General features: G+C 45.7%; 1 protein-coding gene across 5 annotated transcripts in view; it reads left to right on the forward strand.

Moving 5' to 3' along the window:
- Positions 1-21891, forward strand: part of CABIN1 (calcineurin binding protein 1) — a 233314-nt gene that overhangs the window by 50833 nt on the left and 160590 nt on the right. For 4 of the 5 annotated variants that reach the window (XR_005589496.1, XM_039504802.1, XM_039504804.1 and 1 more), the window contains exons 24-26: positions 140-400; positions 1210-1361; positions 2011-2189. Coding sequence is in view for 4 of the 5 variants with exons in the window: in XM_039504802.1 (XP_039360736.1) it covers positions 140-400; positions 1210-1361; positions 2011-2189 (592 nt within the window). In the remaining variant the exon portion in view is untranslated. The remainder of the gene's footprint in view (positions 1-139; positions 401-1209; positions 1362-2010; positions 2190-21891) is intronic. The other variant, XM_039504805.1, reaches the window with a different exon arrangement.

Below are 21891 nucleotides of genomic sequence, written 5' to 3' on the forward strand. Positions count from 1 at the left end.
TATGCTCTGCCATTAAATCCAAAGGATTTTTAAATAACCTATTGCTTTTGTGAACTTTCATATGCAGTAGAATAAATTTCAACATTGTTCATCCCAGCTAAGGGTGAACTCGTGTTTTCAGCATCTTGTCCCATTGCAGATGGAAGAGCGTCGAGACAGCATGTTGGAGACAGCCAAACTCTGCTTTACTTCGGCATCTCGCTGTGAGGGAGATGGAGATGAAGAGGAGTGGCTTATTCACTATATGCTGGGAAAGATTGCAGAGAAGCAAAAGCAGTCTCCTGTTATGTATCTGTTTCATTACAAACAGGCAGGTCACTACCTCCATGAGGAAGCTGCCAGGTATCCAAAGAAGATTCACTACCATAACCCACCAGAACTGGCCATGGAGGCATTAGAGGTAAAATGGGAAAACACGCACAAAAGCTTGGTGCCAGGTCTACTAGTTAAACTGAATCAGAATTTAACAGCTTTTACCATGTTTTAAGTGTGCTGAAAATGTTGACACACATGATAGTTTAACCAGTAGACACCATTTTCTGTTTTTTAAAACGTAGAAGGTTTATATTTTGTTTTCTCCAGTTAGTTGAAATAACAATAATCATTATTATTAGCATAGTGGCAATAGATGTGCATTGTACGTTACAAATGGAAATATATTCAAGACAAAAACCAGGAATCAAATGGAATTCCTAAATGCTTGCATTATAAAGCCAGTTTATAGGTATGATACTGATATCAGATAATGCTACTGTTTATCACTTATTTAATAAGAGTCAAATTAGCTTTACCCACATAAAATTCATAAGTCCAAATTTGAGGTTGAAGTGTAGGTGGTTGGGGTGAAATCCATCCCCTCGCTCAAAGACAAGGCATGAGCCCATGGGCTGATGTCATAGTTACAGACCCTCTGCATCCATGGTGCAGCTTGTTAAGTACATTGGCTGTAGTATGTATCCAGTGACCTCCTCCAGTGTCTGTCCTCATTGCTTCATTCCATTGCCTGGAGGGAGCACCTTTTTGTTTTGAGAACTTGTGCCATTTACTTGACTTGGATAGACAGGAAATGTCCTGATGAGGTACATGTGACAGCAAATAACTTGCTCTGCAAATCTCAGAAATTTTTGCAGAGCAGGGCCTACTTCTGGGAACTAGTTTCAGAATTCTGAGCTCTCTACTGATTTAATGGATTGTGTTTTGTTTTCCTAGGTTTACTTCCGGCTTCATGCGTCTATTCTGAAACTTCTGGGAAAGCCAGACTCTGGGGTGGATGCAGAGATATTAGTTACTTTCATGAAGGAGGCTTCTGAGGGACCATTTGCCAGGGGTGAAGAGAAGAACACTCCAAAAGTTACAGAAAAGTGAGTGCTAACTTCCAGAAAATACTCTCAAAACATGCTTTTTCCACACCAAGTAGGCTTTTAGTGTAAAGATTATTATTTGTGCAGACACCTACATAGATTCAAAACAGGTGTGCCACAAACTATTACGGTAAGAATGAATGTGCCATAAACCAACAGAAGCCACAAAATATTAAGACTTCAACTCACTCTTATGGCATCTAGTGTTTCACATCATAGAACTTACGTTATTGATTTTTCTGAGATCTCTGCAATATATAGGCACAATGTAGGGAGAAAGGTTAACAAGAGAAGGGGACAACCTCATCTTTGGATCCACTGGTGAAACCATTATTTTTGATTAATTAGCAGATGCTTTACTTAAAAGTCCAGCTTAATTTATTGACATGAGCCCTCTAGCTTTGGTTTGTTAGTGGCTATAAAATAAAGATGTCTTGACACAAACCATTGATGGGGATCCAGTTTGCCCTTTTTCATTTCTTTCCTGTGTCTTATGGTGAAAATCCATCTTGTTGATGTTGCCAATAGATTTGATTATATACAGAAGATAATGATGCAAGAGGAGTAGTCTGTTTCCATTTAATTTATATAGACACTGACTATGCTAATACTCTTCCTTTTCATTGTTATCTTCTTCCCATCTACTCAGAGAAAAGACTTGCATGATTGATGAAGACTCTCACTCTTCTGCTGGAACAGTACCAGGCCCTGGGACTTCCCTCCCCTCTTCCTCTGGTCCAGGTCTGACATCCCCACCTTACACAGCCACTCCAGTTGACCACGATTACGTCAAATGTAAAAAACCCTGTCAGCAGGCAACGCCGGACGGTACAGTCCCTGTTCTCAATACTGCCAGCACAGAGAGGTGCTCTAATCATAGGGGGCTTGACCTGGGAAGATCAATCTGCTCATTTCAAGGAGGGTGATGGGTCTGTGGTAACACGGGCAATATTGCTGCTCATTAACTCCATAAATTCACAGTGGTCAGAGCTCTAAATAAAACATTCAAGGTCGTCACCTGCCAACCAAACTAAATGAGAATGAGGTTGGGATGTAGTATGTGGCTATTAAATGGTCCTTCAGTAATGTGGCATATCTCTAGAGCCAATCATGTGCTTGTTGAGCTTATGCGGAAAGACTTGGGTTTAAATGATACCGGAGTTTGTACCATTTCAGTGCTTCCTTGACTAGATGAGAATCTGAGCAATTCAGTTAACTTTTTGTGATGTTCCATCCAAAAAATCCCACCAGAGTTTATCCCATTTGGAATGAGGCAGGTGGCGACTGTCTGAATATATTGCTTATCAACACAAGGTGATTTGCATGGTGCTCTAATAGACTTTATCTTTTAATTTTTTCTTTATTATTTACAATAACTGGCTAGCAGCACGTTTCAGTGGATCATAAAATAACAGCTGATTGGTTTGGAAAGAAAAGTAGTGGGGCAGTGTAGTGTGGTGGTGTCATTGCAATACAAATTAATAGAAATCTTCTATTTAGGAAACCTGACACTGTCTTTTGGCAGGCAGTTACATCACCACTCTGGTGACCAGCTTAGCTATCTGTCCCTCTGGATCTGTGGCTACCAACATTCATGAATAAAGTGCATATTCTGCAGAGCACTTCTGCAGGGGAATGTTGATGGATTACAGCATCCTCCTTGAGGAACTGCTGTTCCTGGTCTGAACTTATTTCTGTAGGGTGGGCTGCTTCCATGCCTGTCAACATTTCAAAAATAACTAAACCATAAAAATGTGACCCAATTTCGAAACCAGTAGCTAAATGTCTAGTACCTAACAAGATGTATTTGTTCCTTTTTCTTCCCTACTAATAAATAACTCCTGGATTAAAACCAGCATTTCCTTCACTAACCTGAATATTTAAAAGTTTAGTTTATCCAAACCTTCATTTCAGTATGCAGTAATTCATTCACTGTTTTAAAAGAGAGAGAGAGTGAGAGTGTGTGTGTAATGAGTGTACGCACATTAGTGTGAATGAGTTGTATATAGGCAGGCACTTGTACTGCTTTAGGTGCTCCATGTCCTTTCTCTACCAGTCTTACATTTGTGTGTGTTTCTGTAAAATATAAATGAGAGCGAGAATAGAGATAAAGATACAAGGCCTGATCCAAAGTCCATTAAAGTCAATGGGAGTCTTTGCATGGACTTCACTGGGCTTTGGATCAGATCAGGCTCATACAGCATGTGTCTGGAAAGCAAGAAGTTCTTCAAGTGCTTGCTCATATTGATTCCAATTAGGTGTGCACGCGCCGTGTGCACGATCATCAGAAGATTTTTACCCTAGCAACACGCAGTGGATCGGCTGAGGCACCCCCTGGAGTGGCGCCTTTATGGCGCCCCTGATATATGCCCCAGCTGACCCAGCGCCCCCTCAGTTCCTTCTTGCCACAGTTGGAACTGTGGAGCGCAGCTTAGCTGATCTCCACTCCCCCTAGCATTTGCTTTAGTACCTGTTAATAGGTTCTGATTAGTTGTTAATAGTTGTGAATTACTTAGTATAGTTAGAGTTAGTTTAATTAGTGGGGGGGAGCAGGGTCTTCTCCCCTCTCTCCTATCTTGGTACCTATGCCTGGGTCTCCTGGATTCAAACCCTGCTCGGCTTGCCAGAGGCCAATGCCAACGGGAGACCCCCCACAACTCTTGCCTAAGGTGTCTAGACCACATTTGCAAAGCCTTCAAGCCGAGGACAAGGAAGGAGCGGGACTTTAGACTGAAGCAGCTCATTATGGAGACGGCACTTAGCACGGTCCCTTCCTCTGTGCACCGAGACTTGGCACCGTCGTCCTCGGTGCAGAGTGCCCCTGCGGCACCGACTGGTCCGGCACCGCATTTGGACTCTACCAAAGACACGTAGTGCCAGATTTCCCCGGCACCTCCACCACGGCGCAGGTCTCTATCTCCAAGCCAGAAGAAGAAGCAGCCCAAGCAGGCGCTGGCCACTTCTGGTTTGTTGGTGCGACAGCTTCCTGCATCGCAGTTGGAGCCACGTCCATTGCCGGAGCGCATAGGACAAACATCGGCTCCTGCTCCGTCGACTCTGGTGCACGTAAGCTCCCTGGGGCACACCACGGTTGAGCTGAGACTACCCTCCACTCCAGAGACCTTTTCAACAGCACGGTACTTGATTGCGCTCACAGAGCCGACTCCTTGGCAGCTGGCAGCACCTCTGTCACAGACAGTGCTGTTGAGGGGAAAGCCGTCCCTCATGCAATCACCGTTGCCGAGTGAAGGACGACGACACCGGTCCCGGTCCCGATCTTCTTCCTGGCACTCATCACGGCGTTGCTCACAGACCTGGCACCGTTCTCATTCTCGGCGCCGGTCGTACTTGCGACACCATTCCAGCTTGCAGAGATCCGAATTGTGCTACAGCCGGTACTGATCGGACTCCCGGCACCACTCCTGGTACTGGTCAGAGCGGCACTCAACCCGGAGCCGATCCCGATGCTGATCTCACCAGGTTGCCCTCAAGATCCAGATCAAGCTCCTGGTACTGATACGACCACAGACACCAATCGACGTCTCGGTACCATTCTGCCTCACGGCACTGGTCTCCAGCACCACGGCACCGTACAGCATGGGGTATGGGGCACCGGCGCATACAGCATCGCCTTGGCCATCTCGCTCTGCCTCTGCGTTGTCGCGCTCTCAAGGTGGCTACCACGCCCAGGACCAGGGTGAGGGCGGTACAGGCCAGTGGCTAGAAGAAGGCCAGGACCTGGGCCACGAACCCCCACAGTGGTCCTTTTGGACCCCTTGGGCTTACCATCAGGCCCAGAGGGCTCCTTTGAGGGCTTCCCGTTCCGCCCCTTCGGAGCCCCGAGTCTCTGAGGCCACTGTGTCTCGGCCTCCCCCGGGAGGGTCTGAGGCGACTGCTCCAGCGCCAGTGCAGGCCCACACTCCTAGCGTGATGGACCTTGAGCAACACGATCCTCCACAAGAGGATCTCATGCAGGATCCCTTAGTCCTATGGGTATCTTCCTCGTCCTCACCCGATGAGACAGTGGCGGGGACTATGGTTTCGGGTCCTCCTCCTATGGACCTCTGCGCCCACCAGGAACTGCTCCGCAGAGTGGCATGCAGTATGAACCTCCAGGTAGAGGAGGTGGTGGAGTTAGAAGACCTTGTGGTGGACATTCTGTCTGCAGAGGCACCGTCCAGAGTTGCCCTCCCCATCATATGAACCATGCAGGCCAATGGCAAGACAATCTGGCAGTCGCCAGCCTCTATTCCACCTACAGCCAAGGAGGTGGAAAGGAAGTACTTTGTCCCTTCAAAGGACTATGAGTACCTCTATACGCACCCCCAACCGTGCTCCCTTGTCGTGGCTTCAGTCAACGAGAAGGAGCGGCACGGTCAGCAGGCCCCGGTGCCTAAATCAAAAGACGCTAGACGCCTAGACTTGTTTGGGCGCACGGTGTACTTGGCCGGAGGCTTGCAGCTCAGGGTGGCCAACCAGCAGGCACTCTTGAGCCGATATGACTATAATTTATGGCACTCTATGAAGAAATTCAAGGAGTTGGTTCTACAGGAATCCAGAGAGGAATTTGGGGCTATAGTAGAGGAGGGCAAGAAGGTGGCCAGAACCTCCCTACAAGCCTCTCTGGATGCGGCAGACTCGATGGACCCTGGCCTCAGGCATAGCCATGCGCCACATCTTGTGGCTGCAGATCTCTGGCTTACCACCAGAGTTACAGCAGACCTTCCAAGACCTGCCCTTTTATGGCCAGGGCCTATTCTCTGAGAATACAGACTCAAGGCTGCAGAGTCTGAAGGACTCGAACTTTTATGCGCTCTCTGGGAATACATACCCCAGTAAAGCAGGGAAGGCCCTTCAGACCACAGCCTCAGAGGTCATACCCTCCCCCTCGGCCGAGACAGGACTTCTTTAGAAGATGTGGCCAAGGTGGTAAAAGGAAACAAACGGGACACCAAGCCAGCCAATGCCAGGGTCCTCCCAAGCCATCGGCAGGGCCTAAGCAGAACTTTTGAAGGTTCACCTGAGGACAGAATACCAGTCTCCATTCAGGATCCCTCCCCGCCTTTCCAAAATCGTCTCTCCCATTTCTTCCATACGTGGTCCTACATAACATCAGACCGTTGGGTCCTACTCGCAGTGGAAAGAGGATACTCCCTCCAGTTTGTTTTCTCCCCTCCCCCCCGTTCCTCTTCAGGGACCCTTCTCACGAGCACCTCCTTCTACACCTCCTGGCTTTGGGAGTTTCCAGGAGAGTTTCCAGGAGAGTCAAGGGGCAAGGGCTTTTATTCCTGCTACTTCCTAATCCCCAAGGCCAAGGGCGGGCTTTGGCCCATCCTGGATCTATGCGGACTCAACAAATTTATGGTAAAGTTGAAGTTCCGCATGGTCTCATTAGGGACCATTATTCCTTCCCTAGATCCTGGAGACTGGTACACCGCCCTTGACATGAAGGACACGTACTTCCACATTGCGATCTACCCAGCGCACAGATGCTTCCTTCGCTTTTTGGTCAATCAACAGCACTTTCAATTCACCGTCCTTCCTTTTGGCCTATCCATAGCCTCCAGGGTGTTTACCAAATGCATGGCTGTGGTGGCTGCCTCATTTCATCAACAACGGGTCCAAGTGTTCCCATATCTCAACGACTGGCATATTCGAAGTCGCTCCAGGGATCAGGTGCTGTCTCATGTTCAGCTCACCATGAACATGTTCAATTGGCTGGGTCTCTGGCTCAATGTCGCGAAATCCACTCTGGTACCAACCCAGAGGATAGAATTCATAGGAGCAGTATTAGACTCAGGCCTGGCCCAGGCAATTCTGCCGGAAACACTCTTCCAATCCCTGGTGAACATCGTCCACAACCTGCAAAGCTTCCCAACCTCGACCGTGAAAACATGCCTGTGCCTCCTGGGGCATACGGCCTCTTGCACGTTTGTGACCAGGCACGCCGTGCTGTGACTATGTCTACTCCACGCCTGGCTATCAACAGTATACCGCCCAGGTTGGGACAGCTTGAGCACAGTGGTTACCATCCTGCCAGGGGTATTAGCCTCTCAAGGCTGGTGGCTGGACCCCAAATCAGTGTGCGAAGGTGTGCCATTTCATGCCCCACAGCCCTCAGTGTCCCTAGTCATGGATGCGTCATCCCTGGGATGGGAAGCCCACCTCAGGAACCTCCGTACACAGGGACTATGGTTGGCAGGAAAGTTATCCTTGCACATCAACATACGGGAACTCCGAGCAGTGCGCCTGGCATGTCAAGCATTCCGAGAGCTCATTCAAGGCCATTGTGTTGCAGTCCTCACAGACAACACTACGGCCATGTTTTACATCAACAAACAAGGAGGAGCCTGGTCGTCCCCCCTCTGTCAGGAGGCCACTCGTCTTGGGAATTCTGCATAGCCCATCCATCTGGTGGCATCGTTTCTCTTAGGGGTCCAGAACACCTTAGCAGACCACCTCAGCATATCATTCCAGGCTCACGAGTGGTCGGTTCGCCCGGATGTCATCCACTCTGTCTTCCTGAAGTGGGGCTGTCCCTTGATAGACCTATTTGCCTCTCACAAGAATCAGAAATGCCAGGTGTTCTGCTCTCTCCAAGGGTGCTTTCCAGGTTCCCTGTCGGACGCCTTCCTAATTTAGTGGAAGGATCACCTGTGTTACGCCTTTCCTCCATTCCCGCTAGTCCACAGGGTCCTAATCAAGCTGCGCAGGGACAGAGCCCGTCTGATTCTGGTTGCCCCGGCGTGATCCAGACAGCCCTGGTATACCACTCTCCTAGAGCTGTCGGTGGACACCCCAATTCCACTCCCGCTGTGGCCAGACCTGATCACTCAGGATCACGGTCGACTCTGTCATACTGACCTGCAATCTCTCCACCTAACAGCGTGGATGCTGCATGGCTAAATCAGTCTGAGCTGTGCTGTTCTCACTCGGTCCAGCAGATCCTTTTGGGTAGCAGGAAGCCCTTTACCAGGTCCACATACTTAACCAGGTGGAAGCAGTTTTCCTGCTGGTGCGCCCGGAATCATATGACCCTCCCTACAGGCATCAGTACCTATCATCTTGGACTACCTCTTGTCCTTAAAGCAGCAGCGCTTGGCAATATCTTCCATCGGGGTGCACCTGGCAGCTATTTCGGCTTTCCATCCGGGCAAAAATGGGCGCTAGGTCTTCTCCAGCAGATTTCTCAAGGGGTTGGAGTGCCTGTTCCCATGAATTTGACAACCGGTCCCTACGTGGGATCTTAACCTGCTCCTATCCAGACTCCTGGGTGGCCTGTTCGAGCCGATGGCCACCTGCTCACTCCTGTACCTTTCCTGGAAGACCAGCCTTCCTCGTAGCTATCACCTCAGCGAGGCGTGTGTCTGAGCTCAGGGCACTCACATCGGGACTACTTTATACGGTGTTCCACAAGGACAAGGTACAGCTGCGACCCCACCCGGCCTTCCTCCCTAAGGTGGTGTCTGCCTTCCATGTCAACCAGGACATATTCCTCCCTGTCTTCTACTCGAGGCCACACGCCTCTTGACGGAAGCAACAGCTGCGCTCCCTAGATGTTCGCAGGGCCCTGGCCTTCTACATCGAGCGAACGAAACCCTTCAGGAAAACGTCACAGCTGTTTGTTGCTGTGGCAGACCGGATGAAGGGCCTTCCGGTCTCCTCCCAGCGCATCTCATCCTGGATCACATCTGTGCGTGCTATGACTTGGCTGGTGTCCCATCTACACACCTTACCACCCACTCCACGCGGGCTCCGGCTTCATCCTCTACTTTCCTGGTGCATGTGCCCATTCAGGCGATACGTAGGGCAGCGACTTGGTCATCGGTGCATACTTTCGCTGTCCACTGTGCGATAGTGCAGCAGTCCAGGGGTGATGCTGCATTCGGTTCAGCGGTCCTTCACTCTGCAACATCTCACTCCAACACCACCGCCTAGGTAAGCCTTGGGAGTCACCTAATTGGAATCGATATGAGCAAGCACTCGAAGAAGAAAAGACAGTTACTCACCTTTGTAACTGTGGTTTTTCGAGATGTGTTGCTCATATCCATTCCAAACCCGCCCTCCTTCCCCTCTGTCGGAGTAGCCGGCAAAAAGGAACTGAGGGGCCGCTGGGTTGGCTGGGGCATATGACTGTCACCATGAAGGTGCCACTCCAGGGGGCGCCTCAGCTGACCCACCGAGTGTTGCTAGGATAAAAATCTTCCGATGATTGCGCACGCGGCATGCGCACACCTAATTGGAATGGATATGAGCAACACATCTCAAAGAACAGCAGTTACAAAGGTGAGTAACTCTTTTTCTTTATGTAGCTAGTATGCTTTGGAAATCATTGGGCAGTCACCTTTATTTGTTGGCAAGTACATTATTTACCTCTCTGTTATCAGCCACATTCATTAGCAGATAGTTTTTGCCCTGTTAGTCAAAGATTCTTCTCAAATAATTCTGCTGTTACTTGGATGTGGGGCCAGTCATGATCTGCCTTTTCCCCCCACTTGTGAAGACTGACATTGCAAACGAAAAAGGTAAAAAAAAAATTTAAAAGTTTGCTAAAATAATATGCACTGTGTGATTTCAATTCTCTGTCAGACTACATATGCATAGGCCCTACAGCTTGCTGAAATGGTCTTTGGAGACAAATGAGTTGTTGCAGTGCATGTCATGAGTGGGGATGAGGTGGACGAGGCTTTCTTCCAGCAACTAACAGAAGTTTCTAGATCACAGGCTCTGGTTCTCATGGGTGACTTTAATCACCCCGATATCTGCTGGGAGAGCAATACAGCGGTGCACAGACAATCCAGGAAGTTTCTGGAAAGTGTAGGGGACAATTTCCTGGTGCAAGTGCTGGAGGAACCAACTAGGGGAAAAGCTCTTCTTGACCTGCTGCTCACAAACAGGGAAGAAATAGTAGAGGAAGCAATAGTGGATGGGAACCTGGGAGACACTGACCACGAGATGGTCGAGTTCAGGATCCTGATACAAGGAAGAAAGGAGAGCAGTAGAACAGAGACCCTGGACTTCAGAAAAGCAGACTTCGACTCCCTCAGGGAACTGATGGGCAAGGTCCCCTGGGAGAATAACATGACGGGGAAAGGAGTTGAGGAAAGCTGGCTGTATTTTAAAGAAACCTTATTGAGGTTGCAGGAACAAACAATCCCGATGTGTAGGAAGAAAAGTAAATATGGCAGGCGACCAGCTTGGCTCAACAGTGAAATCCTTGCTTGTCTTAAACACAAAAAAACAGCTTATAAGAAGTGGAAGATTGGACAAATAACCAGGGAGGAGTATAAAAATATTGCTCAGGCATGCAGGAATGAAATTAGGAAGGCCAAATCACACTTGGAGTTGCAGCTAGCCGGAGATGTTAGGAGTAACAAGAAGGGTTTCTTCAGGTATGTTAGCAACAAGACGAAAGTCAAGGAAAGTGTGGGCCCCTTGCTGAATGAGGGAGGGAACCTAGTGACAGAGGATGTGGAGAAAGCTAGTGTACTCAATGCTTTTTTTGGCTCTGTCTTCACAGACAAGGTCAGCTCCCAGACAGCTGCACTCTGCAGCACAGAGGAGGTGACCAGCTCTCTGTGGGGAAAGAATTAGTTCGGGACTATTTAGAAAAGCTGGACGAGCACAAGTCCATGGGGCCGGATGCGCTGCATCCGAGGGTGCTAAAGGAGTTGGCCGATGAGATTGCAGAGCCATTGGCCATTATCTTTGAAAAATCATGGCGATCAGGGGAGGTCCCGGATGACTGGAAAAAGGCTAATGTAGTGCCCATCTTTAAAAAAGGGAAGAAGGAAGATCCAGGGAACTACAGGCCAGTCAGTCTCACCTCAGTCCCTGGAAAAATCATGGAACAGGTCCTCAAGGAATCAATTCTGAACCACTTAAAGGAGGGGAAAGTGATCAGGAACAGTCAGCATGGATTCACCAAGGGCAAGTCATGCCTGATTAATCTAATTGCCTTCTATGATGAGATAACCGGCTCTGTGGATGAGGGGAAAGCAGTGGATGTGCTATTTCTGGACTTTAGCAAAGCTTTTGATACAGTTTCCCACAGTATTCTTGCCAGCAAGTTAAAGAAGTATGGGCTGGATGAATGGACGGTAAGGTGGATAGAAAACTGGCTAGACGGTCGGGCTCAACGGGTAGTGATCAATGGTTCCATGTCTAGTTGGCAGCTGGTATCAAGTGGAGTGCCCCAAGGGTCGGTGCTGGGGCCGGTTTTATTCAATATCTTCATTAACGATCTGGAGGATGGTGTGGACTGCACCCTTAGCAAGTTTGCAGATGACACTAAACTGGGAGGAGTAGTTGATACGCTGGAGGGTAGGGATAGGATACAGAGGGACCTAGACAAATTAGAGGATTGGGCCAAAAGAAATATGATGAGGTTCAACAAGGACAAGTGCAGAGTCCTGCACTTAGGACGGAAGAATCCCATGCACTGCTACAGACTAGGGACCGAATGGCTGGGCAGCAGTTCTGCAGAAAAGGACCTAGGGGTTACGGTGGACGAAAAGCTGAATATGAGTCAACAGTGTGCCCTTGTTGCCAAGAAGGCTAATGGCATTTTGGGTTGTATAAGTAGGGGCATTTCCAGCAGATCGAGGGATGTGATCATTCCCCACTACTCAGCACTGGTGAGGCCTCATTTGGAGTACTGTGTCCAGTTTTGGGCCCCACACTACAAGAAGGATGTGGATAAATTGGAGAGAGTCCAGCAGAGGGCAACAAAAATGATTAGGGGGCTAGAGCACATGACTTATGAGGAGAGGCTGAGGGAACTGGGATTGTTTAGTCTGCAGAAGAGAAGAATGAGGTGGGATTTGATAGCTGCTTTCAACTACCTGAAAGGGGGTTCCAAAGAGGATGGATCTAGACTGTTCTCAGTGGTAGAAGATGACAGAACAAGGAGTAATGGTCTCAAGTTGCAGAGGGGGAGGTTTAGGTTGGATATTAGGAAAAACTTTTTCACTAGTAGGGTGGTGAAGAACTGGAATGGGTTACTTAGGGAGGTGGTGGAATCTCCTTCCTTAGAGGTTTTTAAGGTCAGGCTTGACAAAGCCCTGGCTGGGATGATTTAGTTGGGTTTGGTCCTGCTTTGAGCAGGGGGTTGGACTAGATGACCTCCTGAGGTCCCTTCCAACCCTGAGATTCTATGATTCACTCACAAGAAGGCATTATGGGTGATGGCATACTAATTTCTTGATGGAGGAAGGTGGGCTACATAGCAAAACCAAAAGGTACAAGCTAAGGAGCTGTTACATCCATCAGAGCTGAAGCAGCAATTCTAGGAGCTGCAAGCCTGGCATAGCACAGTTGCTGTCACAGCTATTGAAATTGTCAGTTTGTAGAAGAAGCCAAGTTAGGGTGCCCTCTAGGAAGGTAGAGTGTGACTATTATAAGTAGAATTGCAAAGCACTGCACCAATCATAATGCCTTAACTTGCTGGCTAAGCCAAACTACAGCAGCAGCACACTGTAGAGCTCCAGGAAATTAAAATATTTGCCTAGGGCTGCTGTTGCAGAGGAAGGAGTGCTAACAGGTTGAGAAGCTTAGAAGTCACTCACCTTTGTGTGTGTGTGTGTGTGTGTGTATTGCTAATATTGCATTGCTTTGCATTAATTTGCATAATACTTTTGTTAAAATATGTACTTTTTAAAGTAAAGTGCTACTGACATCTTTAACGCTGTCTAATTGCTCCAGAAGTGTGGTGTCTGCATTTCCATTATACTGTTCCTAAAAATAGTCAATTGCTTTTTTGTTTATTTAAACTTACTACTTTTGGGAAACTTTTTGCTATTCTGACACCACTTGAAATAGCTCTCACTGGTATTATTCATGAATGAAATAGTTTGGCCCAAATTCAGTTCAGGTATTTACCCTAATCGTCTTAGTATTTTTATATACTTATTACCATGGCACCTGACAAATTAAATGACAATAATATAAGTGACTATAACAGATCTCACACACAAACATCCCCTCTGCTTGCATTGCCACAAGCAAACTTTTAAATAACTCAGCAATGGTCCATAGTCAAACAAATACTTTACCAAGATATCTTGTACTGTACCCTGAGGTCAACAGACTTGCTGACTTCAAGAGAGAGTAAGTTCATCCACAGACAGGAGCCCTTCACTGAAAATCACTGGACTCCAGTCCTCACATGTGCACCTCTACACAACTAAGAAGTAAAGGGCAAGCATTTATTTTCAGGTGATGTAGCTGTAATGTCCATATAGTACTATGTAGTGTAGTTGTATCCATTTTTGTCCCAGTATATTGGAGAGAGAAGGTGGGTGAGGTAATATATTTTAGTGGACCAACTTCTGTTGGTGAGAGAGACAAGTTTGCACCTTATCTCTCTCATATTGTACCATAACTGTCCAGCATATTTCTATATCTGGGAAAAGATGGACACAAAAGTCAGAAATGACTGCTATAGTCTAGACCATTTTGAATCCCCATAGTGCTGGTTTAGAATATCATGCTTTAGACAAACTGGAAAATATAGAGCAATAGAAGCTTGTAGATTAGTACAATGCTTTATTATACAGTACACACATTTCTAGGTCGGTCTCCCTATGGTAGCTGCTGACCTGCATCTTTCCTTCAAGAGGCAAGAAATATAGCTGAGTTGCAGCTAATATTTGTTGGCAGTTGTGCATGCACAAAACAGGCGGCTTCTTCTCTCAGTGCTCTTTCTTACCCATTCACCAGGCAACATCCCCTTTTCCCCTTTGTTGTGTTAGCCCAGTCTTTCCTTTTCCCTCCCCTGCACATCACTGCTTTTGTAACCCAAGAGAGTAAAAATCTGAGTTTAACAGTGGATGAACCAAATGTAGACCTCCATTATTTACTTTTTTTAAAATAGCAATCTGGGATTCAATAGGACATTTGCCTCACCTAGGATATCACTATGATTAATTTACCCAGCTAGAGGGACAACTTTCTACTGAATGCACAGTCATTAAGCCTTGGATATGTTCAGCTCTTCACATAGAGACAGGGAGAAAATACAGACTTTCAACGGTTACAGTCTCAATGTGTTCAGCTAATCCCTGGTTAAAAATTGACATTAATTCGGAAAGAGAAAAAATATAAGGTATCTAAATAAAAACAGTTATCCAAATAAGAAATCTAGTTCCCAGAAAGAGAACTGAAAAATTTGTCCTTTTGCTGTAGTATCTGTCTTTTGAATATATTGATGTTCAGCTATGTATATATCTACCAATGAAGTGTTGAGACAGTGCAGAAAACGCATGGAATGACCATTGCTACTGTAATGCTGAAACATTATATTGTTGTTGTCTTTATCCTTGTCATTTATTGCCTTCTGTTCAATTAGATGTGATCATCCTTTTTTTTTTATGTTTTATCTTTGCTTGACTGCTTTTGCAACCAATATTGCCCGTGCTGCCGCTAACCTTTATACAATTCTGTTCCCTAGACATTTTCTTCCTGCTTTTACCTGTCACGGCTTGCTTCAGTAATTGGCAAAAACTGCATGTTAAGCTCACTGGGAAAGGCTACTTGCTTTGTGCTATGGGAGGAGTCCCACTTCATAGTCTGTTGGTCCTGTGATTCTGCAAATGTTATAGAGGTGTGCAGTTTCTGTGAGAGTGGGATTCTCAAGGTATTGATGAGTCAAAGGTGATCCATGAGGATATTGTGCATCAACTTGTCACTGGTGCCAAGAATTTAGTAAGATTCAAAGAGGGATCAGACATTTATAGTGATAACAAGAATATCCAGAGTTATAACAGTTAATACAAACAGAATTTTGGAAGGGATACAAAATCCTCATGCATCAGAGTTTAAACCAGTCTCTCACTATTAGAGATTAGAATGAAACCTTCATGGCGGGGAGATAATAGCACATTTGACTACTCTTGTGATTTTGCACCTGCCTCTGAGGCATCTGGTACTGGATGCTCTTCGAGACAGGACATTGGACTAAATGGATCCAGGATGGGAATTACTATTCTGCTTTTTATTCTTTCTGTAATTTAATCTATTTACCGCCCCTATTTTAATGGGTTTGAATGAGAAAAAATCTGAAATTGATATTTAGTATAAAAATATATAAGAAGAATCTGACCAGATAAATGGAATGTTGATAAGCTTCTGTGCTCTGAGATTGTTGATGGTAGAAGTATAGCAGTTGTTAGAGTTGCTAGTTACTAACGTATTTAATGATTTGATGAAACTAGACCCAATCCAGGATTACATCTTTGACTCATTTTGTAAGGGAGGTCCCTTCCGTACACGGAGAGAGGCACTCTGCCTCAAGTGGTGAATCAGCTCCAATGCAAAACTCAACTTTTTATCTTTTTAAAAAAGTTAATTACATGAAAGTGCATTTTGATTCCAGATTTGTGTAGGACATTATGGCTGGGGTCTATTTCAAGAATCACAGTGGTATGAGGCCAAGTAATCCCAAATGTTTTGACTACATACCAATGAAGATAGACATGTGTGTAAGCCAGAGTTCTTTGAGTGATGGTCACTAAGTGTATTCCAGTCGAAGTGCATATGTGTTCCATACACCTGAGATAGGCTCAGGCCAGGCAAAAAAAAACTGCCTTTCTCTCCTCCTGCTCTGAACCGAGAGGTGATGCAGACCTACCACTTCTCCTGTTCCTTTCTACTGTATGTGGTCTGAGACAGAACTTCTCTAGTGTCCATAGCTTTAGCTAGTGTTCCTGTTCAAAAAAATTAGATATTGTTAATCGTTTTAGCAGTTTTAGATAGTGTAGTTAGAGTAGTTCAGAGCTCTGGGGGCACACACACCCCCGTATGGGGGTTCCAGTATGCCCAAGATCCCCAGGTGTGCAAGGCCTATCCCTGGTTCTTTCTGGTCACTGACTTCCACAAAGCTCATAATCCTTCTAAGTGCAGTATCTGCCCTTGCTTTCCTTGCTGAACCCATCAGTCTCATGAATTCAGGCTTTCAAGATTCCTGATGGACAATTTTGTGAGACTTCAGTCTTATTCTGGCCCATCACACTCCTGCATATCAGACAGAGGCATTGAGAAGCATCCCTTCGATCACGGTGGTCTCCGACTCTGGGGCTGCTCAGGGCAGAGTTAGACTCTTCCAAACAGAGACATGAGGAGGGTAAAAGCAAACACTCTCGCAAGAAACATGAGATATCTCCTGCCAAGTCCTCACCTAAAAAGAGGACCTCCTTGCTGACAACTTCTAGGTCAGTAAGACCCCACACCTTGATACGGATGTGTCTGGTACTCCTAAGGAGCATGGTACTGGTTCCTTGACATGGAGAATTAAGAGTCCCCCAAAACAGTTGATAGCCAAAGGGACAGGACTACCTCTAGTAGTGACAATGGAAAGAGGAACATAGACACATCCTACACTGATGGTACCAGCATGAAGAGATGAGAAATAATTGTTACTGAAAACCGCTGTCCTTCTGAAACCAGCACTGCTAAGGGACAGAAACCGGGTCCACTCTCCATCAACAGACTAGATATTCTATCCCAGAGGCCCTTACCATCTTTGCAGATCTGGAATTGCTGATACTGTCAGATCCATCACTTCACCACTCTTCTGTACTATCAGCCAGCCGATACATAATGAGACTGCTGGTACTGATGGCGCTGCCCATCAACATAGAGGCCTTATTTTCCTCCACTTAGTCTGGAATTAGTGGGAGAGTTTCACCAGCTTTAATGAGGCAGGAAGTCAGCCCTACCAGAGGATCCAAGATATCATGAGTGCCTTCATATTCTCATAGGAAGGACAGCCCAACTCAGGATGGTACCCTCCTTTCTGGAATCCACCTCATTACCTCTGATCCCTTGTACTAGTCTTATTGGTGTCCCTGAGATCCATCTTTGTTACTCCCAAATATGCGAGGTTTCAATGAGATGCAAGGCAGGATTCCCACCTGGGAAAGAACCTCAACTTGATCAGGGGCACTCTGCAGAAGAGGAGTAACCCATATAGCTGGAACCATTTGCCTTTGTGGGATGATTATCATTGTCCGCATCAAATGAGGTGATCACACCATCACCACCTGACTATAGGCAGTTCCAAGACCACCTTGGGAGAATTGCAGACATGCTGCAGATACCCCTGGATAAAATGCAGGACATCACTCATGAGCTATTAGATATTCTCCAAAGACCTGGTCCCAGGAAGGAGGCACTGCCTATTAATGAGGCCATTTTAGAACCAACCAGAATGGTCTGGAATACTCCAGCTACTTGTGCTCTCACTCTGAAGAGAAGAAATATTCTGCACCATTGAAGGGTATGGAATACTTACTTACTTTCATACTCCAAACTCTGTAGTGTTGCAGGCTGTCACCAAAAGTGACAAGCAACATCAACCCAAATTTACCCTCACAGGCAAGGAGGCGAAATGTCTAGACCTCTTTTGAAGAAAGAACTTCACTTTGATGAGTGTACAGTTCTATTTCATGAAATAGAACCAAGGTTTAAAGTTGAAATATGGTTGTATTAATTAATTAGCCTTCTAGTCAATGGCAGCATCTATAATTATGAGAAGGGATTCATGGCTCCAGTCCTCCAGATTTACCAAAGAAGTCCAATCCATTGTGGAGGATCTGCCTCTTGAGAGAAATAACTCATTCAGCATGAAAAAAAGATAAATTGTTACATACACTTAAAAACCCATGAGCAATTTTTCACTTTCTGGGTATCTACATCCTGGGGCCACAGAGGAGGTATCCTAAACCTCAGTCTTACAGGCAGCATTCAGCCCCATAGCCATTCTACCGTCAAAGGACTTATGAGTTCTTAGCAAACACCAAGATTACAACACAGTAAGCAGAACGTTTCCTCTTCATTCTTCCAGCCTTAGCCTCCCACCAAGAAATCCTTTTGATGGGCTTTCAGAAGCCAAGAGTCAGGCCCCTAACACATACACAGATGACCTATTTTGGAGGTCATCTAGTTCACTTTTTCTCAGCATGGCACCATATAATGTCAAACAGATGGGTTCTAGAGGTTATCACTACCGGTGATATGACAGAATTCCTGTCTGTTCTCCCTCCAGAACCCCCTTCCATATCCCCCTTCAGTGACCCCTCATAAGATGCTCAGAAAGGAAATAGACTCCTGCTCCATCTGTGAGCCATAGAACTGGTACCGCTTCAGCCCAAGGGAAAATATTCTTCTTAAAATATTTCCTCTTCTCCAAGATGAATAACCAAGATAAAAACTGGGAACAATATAATCCACAAACTAGCTTGGACCAGTTGGGGAACAGATGCTCACACCTTGTAGACAGCCACCTGGGTCTCCATCTTAAGAACATAAGAACAAACATACTGGGTCAGACATATGGTCCATCTAGCCCAGTATCCTGTCTTCCAGCAGTGGCCAGTGCCAGATGCTTCAGAGGGAATGAACAGAACAGGGCAGTTACCAAGTGATCCATTCCCTGTCATCCAGTCCCAGCTTCTGGTTGTCAGAGGCGTAGGGGAACCCACAGCATGGGGTTGCATCCCTAACCATCTTAGCTAATAGCCACTTTTGGCTTTCACAGCATTACCTGGCAATGAGTTCCATGGTTTGAACGTAGAAATACTTCATTATGTTTATTTTAAACCTGCTGCCTATTAATTTCATTGGGTCAACCTGGTTCTTTTGTTATATTAAGGGTTAAGTAACACTTCCTTATTCAATTTGTCCATATCATTCATGATTTTATAGACCTCTAATATATTTCCCCTTAGTCGTTGTCGTCTCTCTTCCAAGCTGAACAGTTCCAGTGTTTTTAATCTCTCCTCATATGGAAGCTGTTCCATACCCCTAGTCATTTTTTTCCTTCTCTGTACTTTTTCCAATTCTATTTTATTTTATTTATTTTTTTTGAGATGGGGCGGCAACCAGAACTACAAGCAGTATTCGAGGTGTGGGCATGTACCGTGGATTTATATAGGGGCATTATGATATTTTCCATCATATTATCTAACTCTTTCCTAAGGGATCCTAACAGTCTGTTCTTTTGAACTTTTTTTTTTTTGACTGCTTCTGCGCATACAGCAAATGTTTTAGGAGAACTATCCACGATGACCCCAAGATCTCTTTCTTGAGTGGTAACAGCTAATTTAGATGCCATTATTTTTTATGTATAATTGGGATTATGTTTTTCAGTAAACATTACTTTGCATTTAGCAACGTTGAATTTCGTCTGCCATTTTGTTTCCCAGTCACCCCGTTGTGTGAAATCCCTTAGTTAAATCCAAAGCTGATTGCAAAGAGTTACAATCTTGAGTAATTTTACTTTCTCAGCAGTTGAATATCTGGCTTCACGTCTTCACCCATATTTTACTATTACTACTGAAGAGAAGCAGCAGTAATACAAGGGTACAACCATGCAATAACAAACTCATCTATGATGATCTCAAAACCCCTCCAAAATGCTGCCTTTGGTCCAGGAATCCCTTCTGCCAAGCTCTCAAAACCTCAGGACTATCAGCAAAAACCAAGTGGCGCAGAGGCTGTGCGGAAAGCAGTGGAGGTAAAGAACCAAGACCTGGTCACAGATCCAATAGACCAACCATCTAGCTTCACCATGCCACAAAAGCTTTGGATCACAGGAAACCACATCAGAATCTCACACAGATGTTTGTAATTACAACTACACAAATGGAAAATGAAAGATAGCCTGATAGGTGAATGTGGAATAGACATCCAAACCAGGGAACAACTAGTGAACCACTGCCCTCACATGGCCTTTCTCTGAAGAGAAAGCCTTGATTTATTCCAGGTCACCTGAAGTCATAGAACAGATGACAGACTTGGATATTGACCTTTTAATGTTGCCTTTCAAGTTGACATAGGAAAGAAGAAGAATGCTCAAGAAGAAAGTAGGCTGGAAGCCCATACTAGATCTCAGACAGCTGAATGGCTTCATCTGCCTCCTGTGGTTCAGATGATCTCCCTGACCTCTATAATTCCCCCTCTAAACAAACACGACTGGTTCACAGCTCCTGATTTAAAGAATGCTTATTTCCACACAGAGGTCCACCTAGCACACAGGAGGTTTCTTCAGTGCACCATCTGCTTGGACCGTTACCAGTACGGAGTGATCCCCTTCGATCTCTTGATGGTGCTATGAGTGTTCACAAAGGTGTCATTGGTAGTGGCAGCACATTTGAATTATCAGGGCACACCAATATTATTGCAGTACCTTGAAGTACTGGCAACTCATGGGGAAACTGTACCAAGAAGTTCAGAGGGCAGCCCTATCTTTAGTCCAACTCCTGTGTTCATTAGGACTCCAAGTAAATGTAGAAAAGTCCATTTTAGCTCCCATGCAGATCATACCTTGTATTAGAACAGCCCTGCATTTGATCAGAGCCAAAGTATACCTACCTCTGGACAGGTTCCAAGCTATGAAGGAGCTCATCACTCAGCTTCAACTATGCCCTCAGACAACAGTATGATGCTATCTCTTCCTCCTACATCACATGGCCTCTTAGATGTATATGATGCTCTTTATGAGACTTCATCTCTGATATCTACAGGTATGGTTGCGAACAAAGCAGTCTCACATCCCCACAGAGTTCTGACTTAGCTTACCTGGTAGGAAAACAGATTAACAGTGTGTGTGGTGGTGGGGGTCTCTTCATCCTTCCTCAACCCATGAAAAGATGGGTCACAGATGCCCCCGTATTAGGCTAGGGGGGCCATCTGAATGAACATGTAGCACAGGGTAGTGGTACTCAACAAGAATCCCAGCTACACATCAACCTCCTGGATCTGCAGTCAGTGCATGACACCTTCAAGTGATTTCTACCACTTATTCAGACCCTGCATGTTCAGATCATGTCAGACAACAGGACAGCAATTTATTATATCAATAAACAGGCAGGAGCAAGATCCAGCCTTCTTTGCATAGGATCTGTCAGTGCCCACTTTCCCCTCTGCTGCAAATACTTCCAAAGGTTATTTGTGGTACAGAAGGAACTGGAGGGGTAGTCAGTTTTCACCACCCCTCATGCTCTCAGTTTGGAGCATGAGGAGAAGGATGCAGGCCTGGATCAACTGACATTGCTAGCAAAAAATTTCTGGTATTCAGGCTCATGGAGCACATGAATACCTCAAGTGGAATACACATAGGAATCACATATCTAAAAGAACTCCAGTTACTGCCAAGGTAAGTAACAATACTATATTCCCCATTCAGTAAATCTGTGAAGCCACAGCCTTTGAACAGCCATCCTTATGAAGTGGAAAAGTCTGAGTCTGACGCTTTTGATAAATGTAATCAGTTATCACTCCATAAATATTGTGGTTCAAAGGTTTTTCTTTACTTTAAAATGAATTAAAATACATATGTCACATACCAGAGAAGCTTTGTGTACAGCTCACATTTGTTTAACTCTCTTTGTTTTAGCACCTTTTTCTACCACTATCTGAATGTCTACCCCAGTTGAAAAACCTTCTTATAGCTACTAGAACCCATGCCCTTCCTCCCAATATCCAGGATAGTATTCTAGAGAGGAAGCTGTATGTTTTACCCTTTCTTCTC

This window comes from Mauremys reevesii, linkage group 18 (genome assembly GCF_016161935.1).
Source record: "Mauremys reevesii isolate NIE-2019 linkage group 18, ASM1616193v1, whole genome shotgun sequence".
NCBI classification, from domain to species: Eukaryota; Metazoa; Chordata; order Testudines; family Geoemydidae; genus Mauremys; species Mauremys reevesii.